At 53.4% G+C, this 25,734-nt stretch overlaps 1 protein-coding gene across 3 annotated transcripts in view; it reads right to left on the bottom strand.

The window, feature by feature from the left end:
• Positions 1-627: 627 nt before the first annotated feature.
• The window catches only part of AP1M1 (adaptor related protein complex 1 subunit mu 1), a 29,521-nt gene continuing 4,414 nt past the window's right edge, over positions 628-25,734 (bottom strand). The window contains exons 2-13 of one of the 3 annotated variants that reach the window (XM_069477236.1): positions 25,105-25,261; positions 23,452-23,519; positions 21,360-21,490; positions 20,333-20,480; positions 19,301-19,336; positions 12,848-12,974; positions 11,758-11,900; positions 11,224-11,295; positions 10,510-10,668; positions 3,126-3,251; positions 2,522-2,597; positions 630-2,393 (exon numbers count right to left, since the gene is read on the bottom strand). In XM_069477236.1, the coding sequence (XP_069333337.1) occupies positions 2,371-2,393; positions 2,522-2,597; positions 3,126-3,251; positions 10,510-10,668; positions 11,224-11,295; positions 11,758-11,900; positions 12,848-12,974; positions 19,301-19,336; positions 20,333-20,480; positions 21,360-21,490; positions 23,452-23,519; positions 25,105-25,261 (1,266 nt within the window). In that variant the 3' untranslated portion in view covers positions 630-2,370. Of the gene's footprint in view, positions 2,394-2,521; positions 2,598-3,125; positions 3,252-10,509; positions 10,669-11,223; positions 11,296-11,757; positions 11,924-12,843; positions 12,975-19,300; positions 19,337-20,332; positions 20,481-21,359; positions 21,491-23,451; positions 23,520-25,104; positions 25,262-25,734 lie in introns of all 3 variants that reach the window. The other 2 variants (XM_069477234.1, XM_069477235.1) reach the window with 2 other exon arrangements.

Here is a 25,734-nt window from a genome sequence, read left to right on the forward strand (position 1 = left end):
GATGATCTTACACAAAGTTCTTGAGGATCTGATCTTTATAGTCCGCTCTTACAAGTTTTTTAATCTTCGGGACATGCCCTCATGTTTAGGGTAGATGGCACTCGAGGACCGTGGGTAACAAGGGTTGAAATTATGCCCCTCCAGAGAGGTTTTGTGTCAGAAACGTCTCGGCTCGGGTGTCTCCAGACCACAGAGAGAGCACACGTTTCTGCTCTAAGCTGGGGTGGCAAGATTTCAGGGGAGTCTTTTTCTTCACCATATCTCAGGCCAAGAGAGTGAATGAATGGTGCCATCTCCCAGGGCTGGAGGGCAAATGTCTTTTCTAGTTCACCTTTTCAAACTCTAAGTATAACTATGACTCACTCTCCCAGGCTCCCAGCTTCACTCCCCACTGCACATCACCAACCTGGCCCTGCTGGTTTCTAAGCGCAAGTCCAGCAGCAGCTCATGCTACTCCTTCAGTGTCTAGTTCCTCCTCGGGGCGTCTACAGCTCCCCCTTGCCTTCTTACAGGCACAGCCACGCACACTTTGTTACACGCATGTCTACGTGCCTGCAGCGGGAGGGTTTTCAGGTCATGCTAACGCATTGCCGCAAACAGAAGCCCCTGCCCTGCCTTGCAGACCACTGCCCTCCTGTGCTGGGAGGCTCCTGAGGCTGGGCCTGGCTAGAGCCCACGCTGAGGCTTGGCCCCCAGGGGTGACAATAAGGATGGCAAATGGTCTTGGGCCCACGGTCTTCTGGAGGGGGCCACGAGGGCTTGCTGCAGATGTGGGGGTGCGCAGGGGCGTGAGGGCTTTGGCCGGAGCCCTGGGCTGGGCTGGTGTCATTTGCTATGAAGACTGCACACGGTGGAAGGCCCAGACTCCACTCTGGCTGTTAAATCAGATGCCCGCTAGACATCCAAGGGGGAGCTCGGTGACATGGGAGAGAGGGAAAGAACACAGCTCTCAAAGGCAAGAGGGGCTGGCCAGGTGGGACACCAGCGCTGGAGGGGAAGGGAACGAGCACACAGGTGGCACTTCCTGCCCAAGTGCTGTTTCCCCGACTGCGGACCAGGCAGTGGCCGTCAAACTACAAGGGCGAGAGGCTCGCCTGGGAACCGGCGAAACATTTCCCGGGCCCTGGCCCCAGAGCCTCTGCTTTGGCAGGTCAGGGTGGGCCCACGAACCTGCGTCTCTAGCAAGCTCGCAGGGCGTGGGGAGCGACAGAGATGAGCTGTTGGCGATCTGAGGGTTGAGCAGGTCGCAATAATCACCTCAGGAGCCAGCTTGTGCGCCCTCCTCTGGGCGGCCCTGGGAGGGGCAGCATCCCATGACTGCTTGCTCCTATTTTTCAGCGGGGGAAGCGGAGGTGCTAGGAGCTGGTGACACGTCATGGGGCCACATGGGGGTCAGTGACAGAGCCAGGCAAGCTAAGCCCCTCACCTGCCTGTGGTCACCCGGGAGGAGTCGGTCCCACGCTGCGTCAGAGGGAAGGCAGGAGGCGTATTTAATGAATGGAATTTAATGTAACTATGACTCGAACACACACCGGGTGGGGAGGGTGGGACATGTGTCCCCCGCTCTCTGGACCCACAGCGGGAGGAAGGCTGAGGCCAGCACCCCTCGCTGGGCTCTACCTCCCCTGGGGGCAAACACTGATCTGGCTGAGTGACGGCGGCTCCCGGCCCAGGCTGGCCCCGGGAAGGCGCCACAGCGAGCCTGAGAGGCAGGCCGGGGCCTCCAAGGAGCGCAGCGAGCGCCAGGCTCTGACCCTGACGTGTAAACGCCCCGCGGGGGCCCTGTCGCTGAGCAAGCGTGGAGGTGGAGGGCGAGGGTTTGTCCTCGCTAAGTGCTGCCTGAGTGCCTTAGGACATGGGGGGACACCAGGACGGTGAGGGTAACACAAACAACAACAAATGAACAGAGATGAGCTCTGGAAACACCCACAGCCTGTAACAGGCAACAAAATGGCAACAAAAATGGCAACAAACGATGGCCCTGGCGGCCTGGCGTGGCGGGTGCTTCCCCGGGTGGCAGGATGCCACTGCAACGGGAGATGTGGCGAGCGCTGGACGAGCTTTTTGGTACCGTGAACTCAACAGCACAGAAGGCTGTAGTTTATGTCCAGAGGGGAAGATTTCATTTCCTTCCCCCGAAACTGACCGGAGGGCGAACAGACGAGACTTCTCTAAGACAAGCCTCTTCTGGGAAAAGGGGCTTTTGAGGCGAGTGTCAACGCAGGACAGGTGGCCTGGAGAAGGAGGGGTCCCTGGGCGGAGGCCAGGAGGGTGGCCAGGGGCCAGGGAGTGCCCCTCCATCAGGTGGGCTTGGCAGGGCTGTCCACCAGGAGCCCCAGGCCGGGGCCGGGGCGTTGGCTGTGGCAGGCCTCACTGGGTCCGGAGCTGGTAATCTGGGAGACAGGGGGAGGTGTCCATCCTCGGTCCCGCACCAGGGAGGGTGCCCTGCAAGGCTTTGGGACCTGGGGCTGCACCTCGGGCCCCTCAGGGCATCCCCTCCCACAGGTGGGGCCACACTCACCTCCGTTCTGAGTGATGTAACGGACCCAGGGCAGGGCCTGGTAGCCGCTCTTCTCGATGATCTTCAGGTAGCGCACCTGGGGCACAGGGACCAGGGCCCTGAGCATGCACAGGCTCCCTACCCTCTAGGACCCCCCTAAGCACCCCTCCCGGGCCGGGTGGGGAGGCTGTGGAGGGAAGAGGTGCGAGGAGCCAGGACCTGCTTGCGGACACGGCCCTTCGGCAGCCGCCTGTGGAAGGGGCCCCGGGCTGGGAAGGCCTCCGGTTCTCCGCAGGTCTCTCCTGCCCTGGGCTTTCCAGGAGGCGTCAGGAAAACAGGCCCCACATGGATCAGGTGCGTGGGGGCAGCGGAGCCTCAAACACTGGTTTCAGGGCAGAATGTGTCTCTGAGCTTCGAACTCAAGCACGGGGCAGGTCTGAGCAGACGTGGCTCGGATTCTCAGTTGGGCGGCCCGCGAGGAGAAGCAGAGCCTGGCGGCACCGGCGGGTCCTGGGACGAGCTGACTAGCACCCTCTCTGAGCTGGGTGTGCTGATGTCTGTCACCTGCCAGCCCTGGGCCCGTCTGTCTATGCTCCGGGGCCCTGGCAGTGCTGGCCACACGTACCTGGATGCCGGAGGTAGTGAAGTAGGGGATCTCGAACTTGACACTGATTGGGGGCTTGCCCTCCTTGTCCTCGGCCTCCACGCTGGGCAGGCCAAAGTGGGCCCGCATCAGGTACTCCTTGCCGCCCTGGGGGAGCAGAGGGAGATGGAGCCAGTCAGGCCCAGGCCCTGCCCCAGCTCCGCCAACAGCTGCCCCTGGAGGATGCCCGGGTGCTTGGAGCTGAGCTCGCCAGGCTGCCTGCCCTGGTCACCAAGCCCCTTCTTGTGTGGCCTGTGGCCGCCCAGCACCCCAGTTCCCTTAACACACCATCCTCCGAGCCTGACGGACCAGGCAGACTGGCCTAGGGAAGGAAGAGCAGGGAGGGAGGCTGTGTAAGGACCGTGGCAGGCGAGGGCTGCCAGGGGACAAGGGGGCCCCGCATCCCAGGCCAGACGTCCTAGTGAACAGCCCCCTGCACCTAGTCTCAGGAGAGCACGGGAAAGAAAGGAGAACCGTCAAAATGAGGAACATGAACAAAAGTAAGACACCAAGGACGATGCTGAGTGACAGAGCAGGAACAGGCCAGGTTCCTGCTTCTGAAAGTGCGGAGGGGGCGGCTCTGGCCCCAGGACTCAGCAATGGCTAGAGATGCGGGTCAGAGCAGGCCCAGAAAGGACTGGAACCCATATCCTGGCTGTGACCTTTGTCCTCTCCCTGCCTTGAGGAACAACAGGTCTCAGCCTGGCTGTCCCCAGCGCCTGGTCTTGCCCTGAGCAGGGGGAGGCACGATCTGAGCTCTGGCTACACCTGGGACACCACAGTCTCTGATCCCCAGGGGTCTGGCCAAGGCTCAGCAGGAGCTGCTACCAACCAGGGCTGCATCTGCCCCAGAGAAGGGGCCGTCCTCATGAGCCGGAGCAGAGCGGGCGGAGCCGTGGCTCCTTCCCCCGGGCTGCCACCAGCGAGTGGTTATCCTCTGCCTGCTGCCACCAGAGCCAGCTTGAGAGTGAGGACTCTGCCTGACGTTGCGACGTGTACTGAGTAAAGACTCCGGGAAAGCGAGGGAAGAATAATGTGGTATCAGCAACTGACAAAGCAGGCTGCAAAGCAGTAAATACGCTCTGTTAGTCCAGGCAAGGAACACCAAACCAGACCAAACATCTGAACCTTACCCAACACTGAAGGGAAAATGCAAGCAAGCAAAAAAAAAAAAAAAAAAGAGTAGGAAGAATGGGCAGAGATGTGCCAGTCAAAGGCAAAGAAATCAGGACAGGGGCTGCTGTCACAACAGGGGAGGATTACAGGCACCGAGGAGAACAAGCCACAGTCCTATAAGCCACAGGGAAGATACAATAGTTGCAACTATCTATGCACCAAATAACACAGCAGCAACTTTGGTAAATCAGATGCTCTAGCGCTGCAAAGAGAATGGAGGTGATGCCCAACCCAGCTCCCTCCCCGCTGACACTGTTGTGGAGTCCCAGCCCACCTCAGGGCACGTGTATCTCATTCTCTGTCCTGATAACAAAGGCCTTATCACGTTCTCAAGTACATATGGGGTGTTTACAAACACTGACCTTTTACAAGGACACCTCAGTAAATTCTAAAAGGTAGAAACAGTGCAAATGACATTCTCTGACCTCAGGGCTCCAAATCTACAGAGTGAGGAGAAAAGGTAAAGACAGAAAGTCCCTTTGACCAGGAAATGTTAAAACAACAACAACAACAACAACAAAAAAACCTCTCTAATCAATTATAGAGGTTCTAGAAAATGATATAAATACATGTCAGAATCTATGGGCTACATGGCCAAGGCGGGGCTCAGAGAAACATCTGTGGCTTAAATACTTATACCAATACAAATTTAAAAATAAAAATAATTAAACATCTAACTCAAAAAGTAGAAATCAGAACAAAGAAAAGAAATGAAAGACTTAGAAAACAGGAAAATAATACAACAAATTAAAAAGCAAATCTGGAAACAAATAGGCAAACCACTAGATAATCTTCTGAAGAAAAAAGGGAAGACACAAGTAGGCAAAACAAGAAGTAATCAGGGAAAAATAACTGTCATAAAAGAAGGGGAAAAAAAAAGAGTATTTTCTACAACTATGTGTAGACAAATTAAAAAATCTGGCCAGGCACAATAATTTTCTAGGAAAATATAATTTACTCAAACTGAGTCCAACAGAATAGAAATTTTAAATGACCTGATTTCCACAGAAAAGAGAATAGCAAAGACGGAGATGGCTGCACAGCCAAAACTATCAACTTGTTCAAGACCATTCTCAAGGGTACTTAAATTCTTCTGCAGCATGGAAAAGACAAAAACATTATGAATCAGGGATAACATCAATACCAAACTTGATGGAGACTGTACCAACAATAAAAAAATAAATAAATCCCAGGGCTGGATGCAGTGGCTCACGCCTGTAATCCTAGCACTCTGGGAGGCCAAGGCAGGAGGATCACTTGAGCTCAGGAGTTCGAGACCAGCCTGAGCAAGAGCGAGACCCCATCTCTACTAAAAATAGAAAAATTAGCTGGGTGTCGTGGTGGGCACCTGCAGGCCCAGCTACTCAGGAGCCTGAGGCAGGAGGATTGCTTGAGCCCAGGAGTTGAGGTTGCAGTGAACTGTGATGACACCACTGCACTCTACCCAGGGTGACAGAGTGAGACTCTGTCTCAAAAAAAAAAGAAAAGCAATCCCAGTTGTAACTATCAACGCAAAAATCCGAAATACAATGCTGGCCAACAGAATTCAATGGTGCATTAAAAAGAACATATACCGTGATCAAGTGGAGCTTGTCGGAATGCACAGATGGTTCCAGATCCATCTCATTAATAGGTCAGAGCAGAAGGACCATGATCACCGACAGAGACACTGAGGAGGCACGTGGCCACGCTCATACCCACGCGTGCTGGAGACACAGCCGAGCAGGATGGCGTTGAGTCTGCAGCCCAGAGCTGCAGCAGCACTGGAGAAGAAACCCTGGGGGTTCTGGTCAGGGCCAAGGCCAGCAGGCCACCCTTTCCCCCCCACTTACAGGCCCTGAGGGAGCTGCCAAAGCAATGAGATGCCAGAAGCCATCGGATGTCCAAGAACAGGAGAGGCAGGGAAAAAACCTCATCTGGCTGCAAACGATGAGAGAATATCTGAAAACCCAGGAGAACTGAGACAAAGGCTACCACAAATGAGAACAGTCAGTAAGGTACAGGGACATAAAATGACTGTACAAACATCAGCTACCTGCTGGAAGATAACATGGAAGAGAAGGTTCCGTTTACTAAAAACACAGAGTTAAAAATCATCTTAATGACAAATGCCCCAAACCGGGGGTGAGTCCCAGGGGCCCCTGGGACAGGGAGTGTTCTGTGGCTTTTATCTGGGCCCAGACCCACGATGCGTTCACTCCGAGGAGACTCACCTGGCTGTGCACATCTCGTCTGTGTCCTGTTCTGCGTGCACGTGGGCATGCTATCCTTCAAGAAAAGTACTTTCTAAAACTATGGAAAACACCATACGAGGTATATAAGGTAAACATTAAAACATCCCCAAAAGGCACAAACGTGAGCCTAGGGCAGGTTAGTGGATAGGACAACTCAGCATCGTAAAGGTATTTTTTTTCCTAATTTTATTTTTTTGAGACAAGGTCTCACTCTGTCACCCAGGCTGGAGTGCAGTGGTGTCATCGTAGCTCACTGCAGCCTCGAATTCCTGGGCTAAAGCGATCCTCCTGCCTCAGCCTCCCGAGTAGCTGGGACTCCAGGTGTGCACCACCACACCTGGCTAATTTTTCTATCTTTAGTAGAGACGGGGTCTCACTCTTGCTCAGGCTGATCTCAAACTCCTGAGCTCAACACCTGGCTAATTTTTCTATTTTTCATAGAGACAGCGTCTTGCTATGTTGCCCAGGCTGGCTCCAACTCCTGGCCTCAAGTGATCCTCCCGCCTCAGCCTCCCAAATTGCTATGATTATCAGTGTGAGCCTCTGTGTTCAGCCTGGAAAGGTATTAATTCTTCCCAATTAACTTATTAATTTTGTGCAGACATACGAAGTCTAAGTTCATAAGGAGGCAGGGCATGGTGGCTTACACCTGTAATCCTAGTACTCTGGGAGGCTGAGGTGGCCTCTACTAAAAATAGAAAAATTAGCTGGGTGCCGTGGTGGGCACCTGTAGTCCCAGCTACTCGGGAGGCTGAAGCAGGAGGATCCCTTAAGCCCAGGAGTCTGAGGTTGCTGTGAGCGATGATGATGCTACTGCACTCTGGCCAGGGCGACACAGTGAGACTCTGTCTCAAAAAAAAAAAAAAGTTTGTAACAGAAATGAAACAATAAGAATCACTAGGAAAACCAGGAGAGAGAGGAGCCATGGGTGTGGGGGGCGGTTAGGGTGGGGTGTGGGGCCCGCCAGATGTAAAACCGGAATAAAGCCTCTAGTTAAAATGCGGCCTTGCTGCATGGACAGACAGATAAGAGGAAGTGCAGAAATGGATCTAATGCCACATGAAAATGTGGTATTTGATAAACGCAGTTTCTCAAACCACTGGGGAAGAGATGGACTTTTTGGTAAATATTAGGTAACTGGATGGTCATTTGGAGAAAGAAAAAACGATCTGTACCTCATCCCAGTTACCAGACGACGCTGCAAAAGGACCTAAAATCTAAGGAGAAAAATGCCACTGCACAGGTTCTAGAAGCAAACGTGGGTGAATTCCTTTATCACTGGGAGTGGGGAAGCCTTTCAAAGTCCGACTTCAGATCCAGACACAACATAAGGAAAAGGCTGGGAAATCTGATTACATTAAACAACATCAACAAACAAAGCAGCAATCACAAAAAGGTTATGCAGCCCAAAACACCAGAAGTCAAGTCAAAAGACGAACACCAAACTGGGGAAAATTACTTGGAACCTACATCAAAGAAACAGTGCCAATCTTCAATCTTGCCTGTATATGAAGAGCTCTTGGAAACAAAGAAGAAAGTGACCAAACCTGACAGAAAAATGAGCAAGAGACAGCTATAGTTTCCAGAAAAAGAAATGCAAACAGCCCTTAGAGATAAGAAGAGTGGTTCCATCTTGTTTTCATAAGAGAATAGCAGGTTAGGGCGGCACAGAGACACCGTGCCTCTGCTCTCTGACCGGAGCCGTCTGAAAGCTCCCCTGCAACTCGGCTGGGGAAGCTCTGAGATGGTGCCAGGGGAATGCAAAGTAGGGAATCTGGCATGATCCAGGAAAATCTCAGATCTGTGTAACCTTTGACCCAACAATCCCACTTCTGGAACCTGTACGTCCAAGACTGCTGGACGACACATGCACACGGTTAATCGTCGGAGTGGTCTTTCTAAAGCTGAAGACTATAAACAACCTGGCGCCCTTCAGTGGGGGATGGTTGACCATGGATTGAATAAATGGCCACACGGTGGAACACTATGCAGCCGTAAAAAGAACGAGGAGCTGAATGGCCAAAGCAGTCTTGAAAAAGAAGAACAAAGCTAGAGGACTCATACTTCCTGATGTCAAAATTTACCACCAAGCTACAGTATGCAAAACAATATGGCACCAGCATACAGACACACAGATAAACAGAGTGAGTAATTCATCTCTGTGTGGTTATCATCACCTGGCTACACTGGTGAGTTTATTGTGCTTTGATTTTTAAGAATTGCCTTTTTTTCCATTTCGATTTAATCATGGAAAACATGTACAGGCATACCTTGGAGACACTGGAGGTTTTGTTCCAGACCACTGCAATAAAGCCAGTATCGCAATAAAGCAAGTCACACACATTTTTTCATTTCCCAGTGCACATAAGAAGTTCTGTTTACAAGATGCTGCAGTCTATGAAGTGTGCAATAGCGTTGTGTCTGGAAAAACAATGCACGTACCTTACTCAAAAATACTTGTTGCTAAAAAAAAGTGCTGACACGGAGACACGAAGCGAGCATGTGCTGTTGGAAACACGGCTCTGATGGAACTGCTAGACGCAGGGTTGCCACAACCTTCAATTTGTAAAAAACACAGTGTCCGTGAGGCACGGTAAAACAAGGTGCGCCAGCACATGGTTTCAGAACAAACCTATAGAACAAGGTACAGTCCACACTGGCTAGCGTAGTCCTGTCCCCTCCTCCCTGCATACCACTAACCATGCTGTTTATTTTGTGATTTATTGTCCTATCGTGTTTTAAAATACAAACACTATTTTATACAGTGGCATGTAGAGGGAAAAAGAGACGGTCTGACGATCCAGGATGGCCACCACCCTCTGTGGGCTGTTCCATGGCTGCCAAAGCCGACTGCTGAGACAGTGGCCAGAGGGAGAAGGCTTCTCATGCAACGCTGAGTGAGAAGGAACACCAAAGTGGCTCTACTCCTTGCTTACAACTATGTCAAACACAAACACACGGAAAGACTGGAAAGAGACATGCTCAAAGGCTAATAGTAGTGTGCTACGGTGGTGGGATTATGGGCTTTTTTCCCCCTCGCTCTATTTTCTGTATTTTCTTTCATGTGATTATATTATGGTTTTGAGGGAAAGCACTGACATAAAAAATGTCCAGGCACTCGAATTGCTGCCTTTCCAGCTTCTTTAACTCAGCTGGTACTGTCCTGGAGTCCCCCTGGGATCCAGACAGAACGTGGACACCAGTGACTGCCAAGGAGCCTGCCCCACGGAGCGGCTCAGGATGGCCCGAGCCAGCGCCGGAGCCGCACCAGGCTCCCGCCTCTCCGGGCACCATGGATCCCGCACACGCAGACTCAAGGCCTCAAAACCCTTTACACCGTGCCCGGGCAGCCACACCAGCGCACAGAGCTGGCACAGGACGTGAGACGCACTTTCCTGGAGCTGGTGCCAGATCCTGGAAGCTGCGCTGCTCTCCCCTCAAGGCAGCCTGTGCCCCTCGAGGGAAGTCGAGCCTGAGCCCGCCTTGGGGCAGGGCCCGGATGAGATAGTGCCCAGCCGGGGCAAATCTACCTGCCAGTGTCAGGGGGAGGGGAGGGTCCTGCACTGTGGGTTGAGGGGACAGCACAAGCACAGACAGACACCACATCTCATGTCAGTACTAGGAAGAGTAGGGGGCAGGGGATACTGCCCTGAGGCTGAAGACGGAGGCGGGTTCCCTAACCAGAGGAAGGTGCAGAGGGGCCGCCAGGCCGCGCCAGCCTCTGCCTACCCCCCCCCCATTTCCCTCCAGCCCAGCCTGGTCCTCACGCCCTCCGTCTACCCTCCCTCCTGACCCTCCCAGAAGCCCCAGGCGTGGGGAACACGGTGGGGATCGTCAGCCTGTCTTGAGGCACAGGGGATGCCGCAGCAGACAGGCTGCCTTGCCGAACGGGCAGAGGGAGCACGTGGGAGCCGGTGGATGTCTGGAGGACGCGCTCCGCTGAGAATGGCGCTCACCGGGAAGGACTTGATGGACCACACAATCTCGCTGTTCTCGGGGACCCACTTGACACTCCCCACCGTCGTCTTGAACTTGGGCGAGTCGGCGTCATTGGGCACGGGGATGTGGATCTCCACGTTGTTGGCTGTCGACCGCCGCTTGAACTGGCTCTTGGCCTGCAGACGGGGTTTTGGAGGGTGAAGGTGAGACAGCCCCCACCGTGGCCACGCACCCCTCAGCCTGGCCCGTGCGATCCCCCTGCCCCCGCCACCTGACCCCTGCCTTCTCCAGACACTGCCCACACCCCCCTCACTCCCTGACACTCTCCCAACTCCTGATCCCAGTAGTTCAATCTCTGCCCTCCAGTCCCTTAGGCCTTCCAGGCTCCCCAGCCTGCCCTCTGGCCCAGCCCAAGCCTCCTAGGACAACACTTGTGTCCCTAAGGCCAGCCTAGGCTAGATGGAGTCACTGAGGGGCAGGAATGCCCGACCTGGTGGGCAGCACTTCCAGGAAGCCCTCTGGCCCCAAGCCCCTCCAGGGAGGCAGCACTGTCTAAGGGCAGGCCCTGGTGGGTCTCCTCTCGGTGCCCGGCCCACAACACCCCCAACCCCGGGTCAGGACCCTGTGCCAAAGGCCCTGAAAGGGCCAGAGACGCCCAAACGCCCTTGGTGGGGGACCGTCCACAGCCCCTGCACTGCCCCGGCTGCCAGCGCGTGCAGGACGCCACGCACCTTGATCATGTACTCGATGCGGCTGTGGGAGTGCTTCTCAATCACCGACTCGATCCATATCAAGGGCTTGACCTGCAGGGGAGGGCGAAGACAGGGCTCACACCTGGCTGTGTTTTACAAAGCCCTGTTTCACAGAGGGGAAACCGAGGCCCAGGGCAAGGGACCACCTGCCCAGGTGTGGGTCCAGCACATTGCTGCTTGGGGCCCCTAGAGGGGTGCACAGCCGGCATGAGGACAGGCCGGAGCATAAAGACTGACGCCACAGGGAGCTGCCAAGGGCCCCTGTGCAAACGTGGAACACGTGCCCAGGCCTGCTCTGGGGAGGCTGCCTGGGAAAGGGGCAGTGGTGGCCAGAGGGTTCTGACCCCCTCAGAAAGCTCAGAGCTCTCTGTCGTCAGGCAGCCCATGGAGTCTGGGGCTGGGGCCAGGCCCTGCGCCTGCCCTGGGCTTCACCGCGTGGACAGGCGCTTGCCCACCAGGAGCGGGAGGGAGGCTGCCCCGATCCCCGTGCCCTGCTGGGGTCTGCACACGCACGTGGGTGTTGAGACGGTAGGACATGAGCTCAAACTCGCCGTCGGGGGGGATGAAGGAGATGGTGCGGTCGTTCTCAAAGCGTGACAGCCGCACGCACTGGTGGAACTTGACATCCTCCAGCTCCACAGACTTGCTTTTGCCACCTGAGGTGAGGGTAGGACAGACCCTGGGCCCTCTGGGTCACTCTCTCAGCAGCTCTCCCACTGCCCAGCAGAGCACAGCCCCCATCCCACTCTTTGAAAGCATCCTGGGCCACAAACACCAAGAGGGCTGGGTTCTGAGACAACTGCCTGTCACTCCTTGCCCCCTGGCGTTCCCGGAAGCAGAGCTGGTGTGCATGGCTCATGCTGAGTCCCCAGCAGGGAGCCCAGGGCCCAGGTGGGTGCTGCTCAAGAGATGGACTTGGTGGGGGATGGCTTGGGGCTCCCCGAGGGCCCAGGCCTGGCACCCCTCGGGTCCTGGGTCCTATCTCGGTTTCCTACCCCACCGAGGGGCTGTGTGGGCTGGGTCCCTGGGCAGGGAGCTGCCCTGATGGGCTAGTGCTCGAGAAGCCCTGACTGGGCCAGGCATGTGGGCAAACCCAGGCCACTGAGCCCTCGTCCAGGGCCCTGAGCCCACGCTGCCCCCTGCCCTGCCTCAAGAAAAGCTATAAGCCAGGTGGTAAGAGCTCAGATCGCCCTGTGTGGGATTCAAATGGCAGGGCCCGAGGTGAGGGAGGAACTTGGCCCTAGAGAGGACCAGAGAACAAGACCTAATCCTGAGCCCTGGCGGCTCAGCTCCCGAGAAGACAGCACAGGGCAGGTGGAGGACCCTGCTCTGTGATGCTCCATGAGGTTCACCTGGGGCGACTAGGGAACCTGACTTTAGGATTTTCACTCTCCTGTGCCTTCCATACCCAGGGATTAATTGTCACAGTTGTCTTTAAAGCAACGTGAAATGTTCCTAAACCAAGTGCTCACAACCAGCTTGTTCCTTTACCCAGGCCACCATTCCCCTCGGTTCTAATTTGTGTGCCTGATGAAGCTGTCCTTACGGGGCCCAGCAGCTGCTCAGGGCTGCCTGCTTCCCGCCCACAGCGGAGGGTACTCACGGCCCGTGTTGTCAAAGAGCACCTTGTCGTTGAGGCCCAGGCGCAGCTCGGGCATGCCCGAGAGGAAGACCCGCATCTTGATGGAGCCCACGATCTCGCTGCGTAGGACGTTGCCGTTGGCGCTGACCTGGGGGCAGCAGGTGGGCATGAGAGGAGGCCCCTGACTCACCAGCCACCTCCCCCACCATGCTGCGTGACCTCCCGGCCACCCCATTCTCACTGCCCTTCTCACCTCCAAGTGGCTCTCTGTCCTGAGCAACCCCAAGCTGGGGGAGCCCCGCTCTGGCTCAAGGCTCCCCCCTCCCCCAACACACACCTGGCTGAGGGTCCCAGGCTTACCTGCCCCCAACCAGCCTTCACATCAGGGCCCGCTGGACACTGGGGTGGACACTGCGGGGTCCACCCTTCAGGCCTCAGTCTATACTGGGGCCTGGCATTGTGGTAGTGCCTGGAGTCCCCTCTGAGAGCCATCTGGTGTACTATGCCCTCCCTCCGGGAGCTGCCCAGAAGCCCCAGGCACACCTGGCGGCTGGTCCCCGTGCTCGTGGCCCTGGGCCAGTTCCTGCTCACCTGATGGGCTGACCCAGGCTCTCTCAGATCAGGCCAGACTTACTTTTCTTGAAATCTGTTTCTCCTCTTGGCCTCTTGGGGAGGCCACTGGTCCCCCATCCCTCAGGGATTGTTAAAGGTGGAGCTTCCTGGGCCCTGGCCCCTCCCTGCTTCCTCCCTGTCCTGAAGGCTGAGAACCCTCCACCCAAACAATAAACCAAAACAGATCAGTCACAGAGCTGAGCTGACGGAGCATTTCCTCTGTGCCAGGCACTGCCACACACGTTTTGACAACCTGTGGGGCTGCAGCTGTGACTCGAGATGACCTAAGGGACTACAACCCACGGTGCAAACCCGAGTGCACCTGAAAGTGCAATTACGAACATCACACCAGTGCGATGGGCCTATGCCTCCCCGCCTGCCCTGAGTGAGCCGAGATGCTGGAGCACCTTCCCTGTGCCCACTTTAGAGATGGGGAAACAGGCACAGAGCGGAGGCCACGTAGGGGCTGGCGGAGGAAGTGCTGGGGCTGCAGCCCTGACCACCACTCCACAGTGCCCTGCCGCACGGGCCACGTCCACACGGGCAAGCGAGCCAAGGGTCACCAACTTGGGCGCCCTGGGGCCGGACGCCAGCTCCAGCCGTGCCAATGTGGTGGAGGGCCCAAGCTTCCTGCATGCAGAGAAGTAGGAAAATCTGTCCTGTCTTTAACGTGAGTGTCTAAAAGCACCACGTGGACAGACAGAAGCCCTTCAGCAGTTTGCTGCCTCTGAGGGGAGCCGGAAAACTGAGGCGCCAAGCGAGTGACAACCCTGAGAGAGGCACGGAACTGGGCAAGGCCCTGTGGGGTCTGGCTCTGTCGCCTCCCCACCCTCACCTCCTGTCACTGTCCCTCGATCACTCAACCCAGCGGGCGGGGCCTGCATGTGCACGGCGGACACAGCCACCCCGCATGTGTCTGTCTGTCTCTGTCTCCCCCTGGTGAGGGCCCATGTGGGGCTGCTCACTGCCATGTCCACACTGAGAACAGCATCTGCGCGCAGCGTTGGGCCCTTGCCAGACGGCGCTCCAGGATCCTGCGTGCTGGGATGTCACCTGTCCTACTCCCAGGGCCCTCAGTGTACCGCCTGACTGTGACGGTCCCTAACTCCCGTTTTCTGGGGAGTGGGATTGCCCCAGTGGCATCCTGTAACTGAACACGTGAGCTCACAAACGCCGCTCAGGAAGGCCCAGGAAGTGGAGCTGAAAGGCCGCCTAGCCCACGAGGCCAATCTCGGCCTGGCAGGTAGCAATCAGGACAGGTGGCCTTCTCAGCTGAGGCGTGACCGGGCCACCCAAAGTTGGTGCCCTCCCCAGGGTGGGTGCCGAAGAGATATTTGCTGAGGGATCAGTGCTTGGCCGAATCTGGGAGCAAATGTTGACTTAGCCACCAGCTCTATAATCTCACGCAGGGAAGGTGGGGTTCTAACACCTGCCTCGTGCTGACCCCTGTGGAGGAGCGGGGTCCTTCTCGGCAGGGCCATGTGCCGAGAGGGCTGTGGTTGGGACTCCCACGTTCCCACGGCTTTGCTTAGCTCCCTACGATTTGCTTCCTACCCCAGGCACCCTAGAGCCAGGCAGACCATGTTCTGGGTTCAGTGAACAATTCAGACGAGGGTCCCCAGGCAGGAGGGGAAGGGTCACTGTCTTGCCCCCCGGCTTACAAGGGAAGAAAGCAAATGGGTCTGCACTAAGTGCACTGAAGAATCTCTTTGGGAAACGCTCTCACTCGGCAGTCCCACGCCCGCAGACACAGACTTCAGAAGTCCGGACTCAGGTAAGGGAGACGTCACGAACGACTGAGGATGAGTAAGCACGGTCACTTCCGCACCGCCTGGGACAGTCAGAAATGGGCGCACCCATCCCAGTCCACCTAAACAGCAGGCGCTGAGGCCAGTGCCCACAGCGGGAAAGGCAGCCCTAGGCGAGGCAGAGGCGGCTCACGCCCCCCTTCCTCTGCCACTGACTACAGCCATGAAACCTGGGCAGAAGGCCCAGCGGCTACTGGAAGACTCTGAAGATAGCAGCGGGTGGACCAGGGAAGAGCCGCTAGTGAGCAGTGTCCCGACCCCACCTGCCCCCAGAGACAGGAAAGCACAGCAGAAATCTGGAAGTGGAAATGAGCGCTGTGGAGCAGACAGGGGGGACCCTAGCTCGGCTCTAGGGTAGGAAGGGGAACTCCTGGCACTCAGAGGGAACAGAGAATCCCCCCACAGCCCCCTCTTTCTGTTCCCTCATGTCCTAGGCCCCAGGCCATCCTGTGGTGCTTAGCCCTGTCCCGAGAGGGTGGGGCAACGCTGTTGCTCTTTCCTCTGTCCTCCCTCCACTGAGGCGAGCACGCTGGCCCAATGGCAGACAGCACGACAGAGTGCAGATCCAGAGCCCCAAGTTTGTGGCCACAGGACCCAGGAAGGCCCAGGGAACCGGAAAGTACCGGCCAGTGAGCAACAAGTGAGGAGCCCAGGAAAGCCACCCCACGGAGTCGTTATGTCTCCAGAGATCTCTAGAATCGTGCATGCGTGAGTCTGGTCCTCACACCATACTCTGACTTGCGAAAGCCTCCGAGAACTGAACGAACCGCCCAGCTCCCAGACTGACCCCTGGGCGGTGCCCACCCAGACAGACTTGAACGGCAGATGGCACAACGGCTTTGAAAACTGACCTGATGTTCATGGCCCACAGGTTGAGGGCTGGAACTTGCGGCCTGAACCTAACCAGATCGACTGCTGGTTAAAACAAAAATATCAATATTTTCTATGTAATTTAAACAGGACCTAGAATCTTACCACATCATACTCCAGAACTCTAGGATATAATCCAAAATTCTATGAAGGACCAAGAAAACGTCAACTCGCAAAGGAAAATAATTTAACAGAGGCCAACACCGTCACAGATGCTGGGATTATTTGACAAAGGTAGTTTGAATAAGAATGAAAATCCAACAGGCCAATTGTGGGATGCTTTAGCTACCAGTACATAGAGAGAAACCGTTTATAGCATGAAGAGTTTATATTAGAAAAGAAGAAAGGTTTCAAATCAGTTATCTTCAGCTTTATCTAAAAAAACTGGAAAGAGCAAAATAAACTCAAATCAAACAGAAGGAAATACTAGAGATAAGAGCAGAAATCAATGAATCGGGAATGAAAGAGAAGATACCATTATAGATTCTGCAGACATTAAAAAGATAATAAGGAAATACTATGAGCAACACTATGCATACAAACTCAACAACTTACATGAAATGGACCAATTTCTTAAAAACAACAAACTACCAAAACTCACCCCAAATGAAACAGAAAACCTGAGTGATTCAAAAAATTGAAATTCAGAGTTAAAAACATTCTGAAAAATAAATCTCCAGGCTCAGATAGTTTCATTAACATCAATTCTATACAATGTCTTCCAGAAAACAGAAGAGGAAGGAAAACTTTCTATTCATTTTATAAGGACCCCATTACCTTGATACCAAAACCAGACAAAAACATTACAAAAAAGAGACAATAACAGACTGATATGAATATAGATCCAAAAATCTCCAACAAAATATTAGCAAATAAAACCCAGCAATACCATAAAAAGAATGTAGGTTAAGCATCCCTAATCCAAAGTCTGAAATGCTCCAAAATCCAAAACTTTTTGGGCATTGACCTGTCCCTACAAGTGGGAAATTCCATATCTGACCTCATGTGACAGGTCACAGTCAAAATGCAAGTGCATAAAACACAAAGTTTATTCAGCATCCCAAGGGAAAAATAAAATTACCTTCTAATTTACCTTCAGGCTATGTGTATAAGGTGTGTATGAAAACATAAATGAATTTTGTGTTTAGACTTGGGTCTCATCCCCAAGATATCTCATTATGTACATGTAAATATTCCAAAGTCCGAAAAAATCCAAACTTCAAACAAAACACTTTTGGTCCCAAGCATTTGCATAAGGGACACACAACCCATAATGCATCAGAACCCACTGGAATTTATTCCAGGAATGCAAGGCTGGTTCAATAACCAGAAAGCAGTCAGTGGAATCTGTCAGTGTATTAACAGTCTCAAGAAAAAAATCCCATGCGATCACCTCAATTGATGCATTTAACAAATGAAAAAGCATTTAACAAAATACAACAGCATTCATAATAAAAAAAAAAACTGTCAGTAAACTAGCAATAAAAGGGAACTTCCTCAGTGTGAAAAAGGACATCACAATAAACCTACAGCTGACGTCTTATTTGATGGTGAAAGACTGAATTCTTCTCCTTTGAGATCAGGAACAAGGCAAGAATGTCCACTCTCACCACTTGTATCCAGCTTTGTACTGGAAGTCTCAGTGAGGGAACAAGTCAAGAAAAAGAGATAAAAGCCATAAGATTGAAAGGGAAGAAATAAACTGTCCCTATCTGCAGCCAAAACATCTATGGTACAAAGTCCCACGGAATCTAAAAAAACACTTCCAGAGGAAGTGAGTTTGGCAAAACTGCAGGATACCAGGTCAACACACAAATATCAGTCATATTTCTATCCCCTGGTGATCGCCAAATGGAAACTGAAATTTAAAAATATACAATATACAACAGCTTCAAAAAAAAAGAAATAGGTATAAAACTAATACTAGATGTACATGGTAAAAACTACAAAACACTGATGGAAAGAAATCAAAGATGACATAAATAATATATATTATATATCAAATATTTATGTAAATAATATATATCATATATATTTACATATATTGTGTGTGTGTGTGTATATATATATGTAGACACACACACACACACACACACACGCACACACACACACACAAACACATATGCTGTTCGTGGATTGGGAGACTTAATGTGGTAAAAGTATCAATTCTCCCCAAGCTGAGCTATAGAGCTAACACAATACCAAGCAAAGTCCCAGCAGGATTTTTGTAGATCTAGACAAGCTGATTCTAAAATTCTAAGGAACTAGAATAGCTAAAATAATTTTAAGAAAGAATGTTGGAAGAATCATACTATCTGATATTCATATTTACTACACAGTTACAACAATGAAGATAGTGTGGTATTGGCAAAGGAATAGATATGGAACAGAACAGAATCCCGAAACAGACCCACTCAAATACGGCCAATTTACTTTTGACCAAAGTGCAAAAGCAATTCAATGGAGAAAGGACAGTCTTCTCTAAAAATGGTGTTGGAACAATTGCAAAAAGTTATTTCATATGCAAAAAAAAAAACAAGTTAACTTGGATACGAACCTCACACCTTATATAAAATTTAACTCAAAACTGATCATAGATCTAAATGTGAAACTATAAAAATAAAGCTTTTAGAAGAAAACTTAGGTTTATATGACTTAGGTTTATATGACCTTAGGTTTATATGACCCAGGTAATTACTTCTTAGACATGGCACCAAAAGCGCAACCAACAAAAAATATTTGATAATTGGATTTCATCAAAATTAAAAACACTTGCTCTTTGAAAACACTGCTAAATAGAATAAAAAGACAAGCTACAGACTGAGAGAAAATATTTGCAAATTACATACCTGACAAAGAACTTACATCCAGAACATACAATTCTAAAGCTCAACTATATGAAAATGGCCTGATTTAAAAATGCTCAAAAGACACAAAGAGACACTTCTTCAAAGAAGATATATGGATGACAAAGAAACACATATTAATAAAAAGATGTTCAACATCATTAGCCATTAGGGAAATGCAAATTAAAACTATGAGATACTACAACACACCTACTAGGATGGCAAAAATAGAAGCACTGACCAAGGATGCAGAGCAACCGGAACTCTCCCCTGCTGCGGGTGAGGGTGCAAAATAGCAATGGTTTGGCAGTTTCTTATAAAGTTAAACATACACTTACCGCGTGACCCAGCCATCCCACTCCTGGGTATTTACCCTAGAGAAATGAAAACTTATGTCCACACATAAACCTGTACACAAAATGTTTATAGCAACTCTATTCATAATTGCCACAAACCAGAAAACAACCCAAACGTCCTTTGACGGGTGAATGGAGAAACAAGCTGTGGTTCAGAATATAAAATAAATCTAAATAAATAAAAAAAGAGACAAATTTTTGACACACAGAACAAACCTTGGATGAATCTCAAAGGCATTATGTTGCGTGAAAGAGGCCAGACTCCAGAGGCCACACACTGTATGATGCCACTCATACGACAATCTCAAAATGACAATGACAGTGCCACACCACACCATTCACGTGACAGTCTCAAAGAGACAAAAGCTACGGTGATGGAGAACAGACTGGTGGTAGCCAGGGCGTGGGGAAGGGCAGAGGGCAGGACGACAAAGGGGCGGCCCGAGGGAGGTTCTGAGATTCTGGGCCTGACTGCAGTGATGGGTAGACAAATCTGTACAAGCAGCAAAATTCATTTTCAAAAGGTCAACTGTACTCATAACTTAAATAAAATTAAGCAAAAAACCTAAACATACACAAAACAGTAAAACAAAACACAGAAAACAAACCCCAAAAACAAAACAAAAAAAACCCAAGCTGCCGGAGAACCACATCTTAGGAGCTCAGTTTTACAGAAAAATGTTTGTGTATCTAAAGGAAGAGGCCCAGAAGGCTGACAGCGACTGCATCTTCAGGGGGGCAGTCTTCCTGGTTACAGGAGCACTTCGCTTTCTAACTTGATCTACTGCTCTTTTAAAAAACAATGTTCATGTATTGATTCTAAATCAGAACAAAAGCTAATAAAGATAAAACAAGTTCAAGTTTCACTGTGTGGCCCAAACTGAATCCTGATCTGCTACCACACGGAACTTACATGGTTCTCAGGGCTTTGCTGGTTTAAAAATATTATTTGGGTTTATTTCTATCATGAAGGAGACAAAATTTTATAGGAAGAAGGAAAGAAAGGAAGCCTACCAAGAGGTTGACGGACTCGATGACGTCCAAGAACACCTCATTCTTCCGGTACTTGATGCCTTCGGACCGCCAGGACACTGCGTTGGTGACGGTGGCTGGGGGCCTCGGGGCCCCTGTTTCCAGCTTGTGGCCTTCCTGAGTGATGTACCTTTGGGGCCACACACCCAGAGTTAAGGAGGGGCCACCTGCACCAACACCACAGCTTCAGGCCCTGATATCTCAGCAGGGCCGCAGTGGGGACAGGGCAGGTCCCAGCTGACTTGCAAACAGGCCCTCAATTTCATCACACCCCAGAAAAGGCAGCCTCTGGCTCCACCTGGGGGTGCTTAATACAAGAAAATCTTAACAATTTCCAAAAAACCAACAGACTCAAGTTACAATGACAGTAAAGCATTAATTTTTGGGGGGCCAAGGGAGACAGTGTTGGGGAGGAAAACAAGTGGGGGTGAGCTGTTCCCCTGTCCCTGCTGGACATGCAGATGGGACTGAGCCCTGCAAGGGTACCCTGGCAACCCGGATCCCATTGTGGGGGCGACGGGCGCAGTGGTTGGGAACATGGACATCTCTGTGCGTCTGTTTGCTCCCTGTACGGTGGGGAGAGGCTGCACGGGGAGATTGCAAATCGCAAAGTGAGCTGTACAGGGCCTGGCCCCCAGGAAGTGCTTAATCCACGTGGGCTGTTGAGGGGCAGGACTCCAAAGAAGGAAGATGTTGATCACAGTCTCATTACGACAATAAAAACAAAGGCAGGTAACTCCCTAATAGCAAGGGATTTGGCACATCTAAGTGGACAGAAAATAAAGACCCAGCAACAGGAAAAACACTCCTGTTATAACGGGATGTTGAACGAAAACAGGATCCCAAACCACTGAGGGCAACTTAGTAAAAACATGTACACGGCTGGAGATGGGAGGGTGGATGGGGAGGCAACATTGGCTTCTCCCGTTTCCAAACCTGATGCCGTCAGGATCATGCTGCCCCCGCCCCCCCCAGGCCCGACCTCCCAGGCCATATGCCGCCCACTCACTCCTGCAGGATCTTGCTGTCGGTGGTCTGGGGGTAGCCAAAGTCCATGAGCTCATCCAGCAGCTCGTAGATGATGACAAAGTTGTCTCGGATGCTCTCTTCCTCCAGCTCCTTGAAGTACTCAGAAAACACCTGTGGCGTTGGAGGCAGGCGGGTTGTTGAGAAGACGGATGAGAACTAAACGAATGCTTGCACAAATGCATTTGCCTTCTTGCCCTGAGGCCCCAGCCAACAGCCCTTTTGCCCACTTTCTAGGCTTGGTGACGTGCTACAGGGCCGGGGAAAGTGGGCAGGAGGAAGGCAGTGGCTGTTCGTGTCGTGGGAGCTGGCTGGGGCTGCCGCAGACATCCTCTGAAGCCTGGTCAGAAGTGCGTATCCTGACCCCACGTCTCTTCTCCTCCCCAGGGGTGTGGCCCTCCTGAGCTTCCTTCAATCCAGGCTGTAACAGTCACCCCTTGCCTCTGAGTCAGCAGGGACTCAGGTGAGAGCCAGAGCCACCTTCTGGCCTTGGTAAGCTGCCGGGCTGCACAGCTACGTGTGCGCACGTCTGCCCCATTTCAATGCAAAGTGCAGAGGGTTTAAAGAAGGGATGCCAAAGAAGAGGGGCTTGTAGGAAGCTCTTTTTTTTTGTTAATTTTTTTCCTATTTTTTAGAGATGGGTCTCACTCTGTCACCCAGGCTGGAGTGCAATGGCATGATCATAGCTCACTGCAGCCTTGAACTCCTGGGTTCAAGCGATCCTCCTGCCTCAGCCTCCCGAGTAGCTGAGGCTACAGGTGTGCACCACCACGCCCAGATAATTTTTTCTATTTTTAGTTGCCCAGCTAATTTCTTCATTTTTACTAGAGATGGGGGTCTCGCTCTTGCTGAGGCTGGTCTCGAACTCCTGGCCTCAAGTGACCCTCCCATCTTGGTCTCCCAAGTAGCTAGGATTACAGGTGTGAGCCACCATGCCCACCCGGCAGAAGCTCTTTTGTTAGCACTAAAACCAAAGGAAGGAAGGTCACTAAAACAGGAAAGAAACACCCAGCACTTGGGGAGGAGAACCTTCCCCTGCCCGCATCCCCGTGCTCCCTCCTCTGCTGGCATCCCTGGGCACTCGAGGACTGCAGTCGCCTGGGCCTCTGCTTGGAAATCATGGGCAGCACAGCCAGGCACGGCCCGCCTGGGATGGCACCATTGCCCCAGAGTGACGGCCTGGGGGATTCCCAGGCAGATGCGCCGCTCCCCTGCCCCTGCTGCCGACGTTCTGCACGGGCGGCACCACCTGAGGGACAAAAGCTCTCCTGGGCCCACTCCAGGCCTCCAGGGCCCCATTCCCAGCTTTCTTCAGCCCCACGGCCCCACCTGGCCAGGCCCCCATCGGCACTCCTGGAAGCCTGCAGCGGCCTCCTCACTGCCTTCAAGTTCTTCCCCTACTCAGCAGCCAGAGAGGTTGCTTTAAGTCAAACCAGGTCTTTTCAGTGTCCTGCTCAAAGCCCTCTGCAACCTCTCACCAGATGTGGAATGAAACCCCCATGCCCACACAGCCCTCCATGGTCCAGCCCCACAAGCTGTCCCACACTGGCCTCCCTGATGTTCCCTGACTGCCCAACGCACACTCCTTCCTCAGGGCCTTTGTATGTGCTGCTGTTGCCCCATCTCATTGTCAGCCTGGGCCTGGCATGTGTCAATTTTCTCCAAGGCAGGCCTGGGGTATGCGTGCCTTGAGAGTCCCCAGGGAGATTCTGAGCTGAGCTGGGCTCTGCATCCTGCTGTTATTCCACCTCTCCAACCCCAGTTTTCACCAGAAATCCTTCCACAGCTGGCTGGGGGGCTTGCCTGTCCCTCCTATGGTCAGGGCACACCCCTGCTCTGAGCCCCACCTTCTCCTGTTCACCTTCGTCCTCACCAGGGTGGAGGAGCAATGAAGGCCACAGAATTCAACAGGCGGTGGGGGGTGGGGGCTCCCCCATCCCACTTCCTGGGGTTCTAGTCCCAGAACTCCCTAGGGATGTGGCAGCTCTGGCTTGGGTGCCCATGCATGGGGAGGCCTAAAAGCAGAGTCAAGACAACTGCCACCCACCCCCCGTGGCCCCTCTGACAAGACTCACCTGCACCACCTTATAGAGGAAGGAGAACACCAGTGACACACATGCGTTCTTCTTGGAAGTGGCAACCACTGCATAGCAGCCGCAGTTAAGGAGCGTTGAGACGCCTGGGCTGCTGCCTCGCAGACCCCAGTTCCTGGAGGAACTCCCCACCCCCACACTGGGCTCAGAGCCTCCCCAGTCCCACTCCCAGACATTTACTTGGCCCACGGTGGGTCACCAAGATCCTGGTCTGAGCCAAGGCTGGGACACAGCAGTCACCAGCCAGACATGGTCCCAGCCCCCAGGGAGTGCTTGTTAACACAGAGAATCACAAGTGGCACAGGGCACCTGTCCCAGCTGCTGGGTTAGGGGGCTTCCCTGAGTGGGTAGGGGGTGGGGCTCATTCTCGGGGTTACAGGCTGCTTGTGCTACCCTTCAGAGCTGTCCTTAGGGCCTTCCAGAGCAAGGTGAAGTCTAAACAGGGGCACGCCACAGGGAGCCAGACGAGGGCCCCGAACCAGACAGCCCACAGTGCGATGCGCACAGAAGTCACCAGGAACGATCTCCCTACAGTGCAGACACTGACTGGGCAGGGCTGGGGGGCCTGGGACCCTACATCTCCAAAAGGCTCCCAGGGGATGCTCTTGCCTGTGGGCCATACTGTACTAGCAAGGCCCTGAGTGTCTCCACGAGCTCGGGAAGGGGCATGGATCCCACATCTGCGGGGTGCAATGTGCACGTATCAGCTCGGCTGACCCCAACAGTCCTGCAGCGAGGGGTCAGTGCTCCCACTGGACTGTGGCAAGGTGAGGGACTTGCCTCCCATTCTGTGGCTGCTGGAGCTGGGGCTCGAAGGGGACTGTCCGCTTCAAAGCCAGGCCCTGCCCGCAGTAGCGTGGGCACCGCAATGTGTCTGGAGGTCTGATCAAAGCTGTGGGGTGGCCGGTCAGACCTCGTGGATGAAAACTGGCTTGGCCAGGGCTCCACAGGGGCCTGCGGGCAGGAAGGGCGGGCGGGGTGGCGAGCGGTCTCTCCCCTTCTTTGTACAGGGGAGCACCAGGCCAGTACCCTCCCACCTGGACACTGGCCCCAGCCTGCCCGCCACCTCCCAAGTCCAGCCCCGTCCCCAACAGTCTGGCCCCCACTCAGCAGCCAGAGACTTCTAGAAAATGCAAATTTGCTTCAAACCCTCCAAAAACTTCCTATCACATTTAAGATGATGTCCTTCAAGGCCTAGGACCCTGCCGACCACTTCAGTCTTGCTCCCGCCATGCACCCCTCTCCTGGGTTCCAGCCGCCCCAACTGAAGCTTCTGGAACAAGCCTCACTTTCCCCTGCAGATGCTTCGCCTGGGCCTAGTGCCTGCCTGCTCCTCCAGCTGGCAGAAGCCTGGCATTCCTGAGGGTCTCCTCCAGGATGTCACCTCCCTTCCTGGGTCCCCGAGCCAGATGAGGTCCCCGTCACACCCTATCCTCTCTTCGTACCCGTCACCCATGTCATGTGTTCTCTGCCCATCTCCTCAGGCAGCAGGGAGCTCCAGGGGGACAGGGCTGTGTCTGGAGGCTCCTGCTGTGCCGGAGCCAGCCCTGGGCCAGGCCAGGTGTTCGTGGCTGTCAGCACGTGCCCATGTGCACACACAGGAGTCCCCTAGGAGCTGCCCTGGCAAAGGGATACAATACAGGTTGTTGTGTTTGATCCACATGAAGCGGACGCCCCCATGGGCCAGGATGGGTGACAGCATCCCCTCCTCCTCCTTCTCCATCAGGATGGGCATGAAGTGTTCCACCTCTGACATATCCACGTCGCCGCGGTAGTTCCGGCAGATGAGCACCTGGCGTGGGGAAGGAAGAGGGAAGATGCTTTCACTTTGAGTTCTACAACCCGAGGGTGAGACATGCCAGCCCGCCTCCCTCTGCGGACACTGATCATGACCCCGGTCTGTGAAAAGGTGAGACCAGGGGCCATTCGGATCTCCATCTCTCAGAGACCACCTTGAGGAGAGCACTTCCCAAAGTGAATTTCCACAGGGGCCACTGCAGGGGACGGGTGGAAGGGGGCCCTGGGGCAAGAGTCCGGGACCCAGTCGCTCAGAGACACCAGACTAAGCAATGCCCCACAGGCTCTCAACACAGACCTTCTCAGAGCCTTTCCCGTGCTAACGCACCCTGCTCTCCTACCACTGTCAGGGCACCCATTCCCTGCTGAGGGTTCTCGTTTACTGGAACCCACCTGTGGCCTAAAGAGGAGAAGCCCTCCTCCTGGTCTCTCTCAGAGCCTGCGGGTTAGTGAGGACGCACAGCACCC

This window comes from Eulemur rufifrons, chromosome 2, assembly GCF_041146395.1.
Source record: "Eulemur rufifrons isolate Redbay chromosome 2, OSU_ERuf_1, whole genome shotgun sequence".
In the NCBI taxonomy this organism is placed as follows: Eukaryota; Metazoa; Chordata; class Mammalia; order Primates; family Lemuridae; genus Eulemur; species Eulemur rufifrons.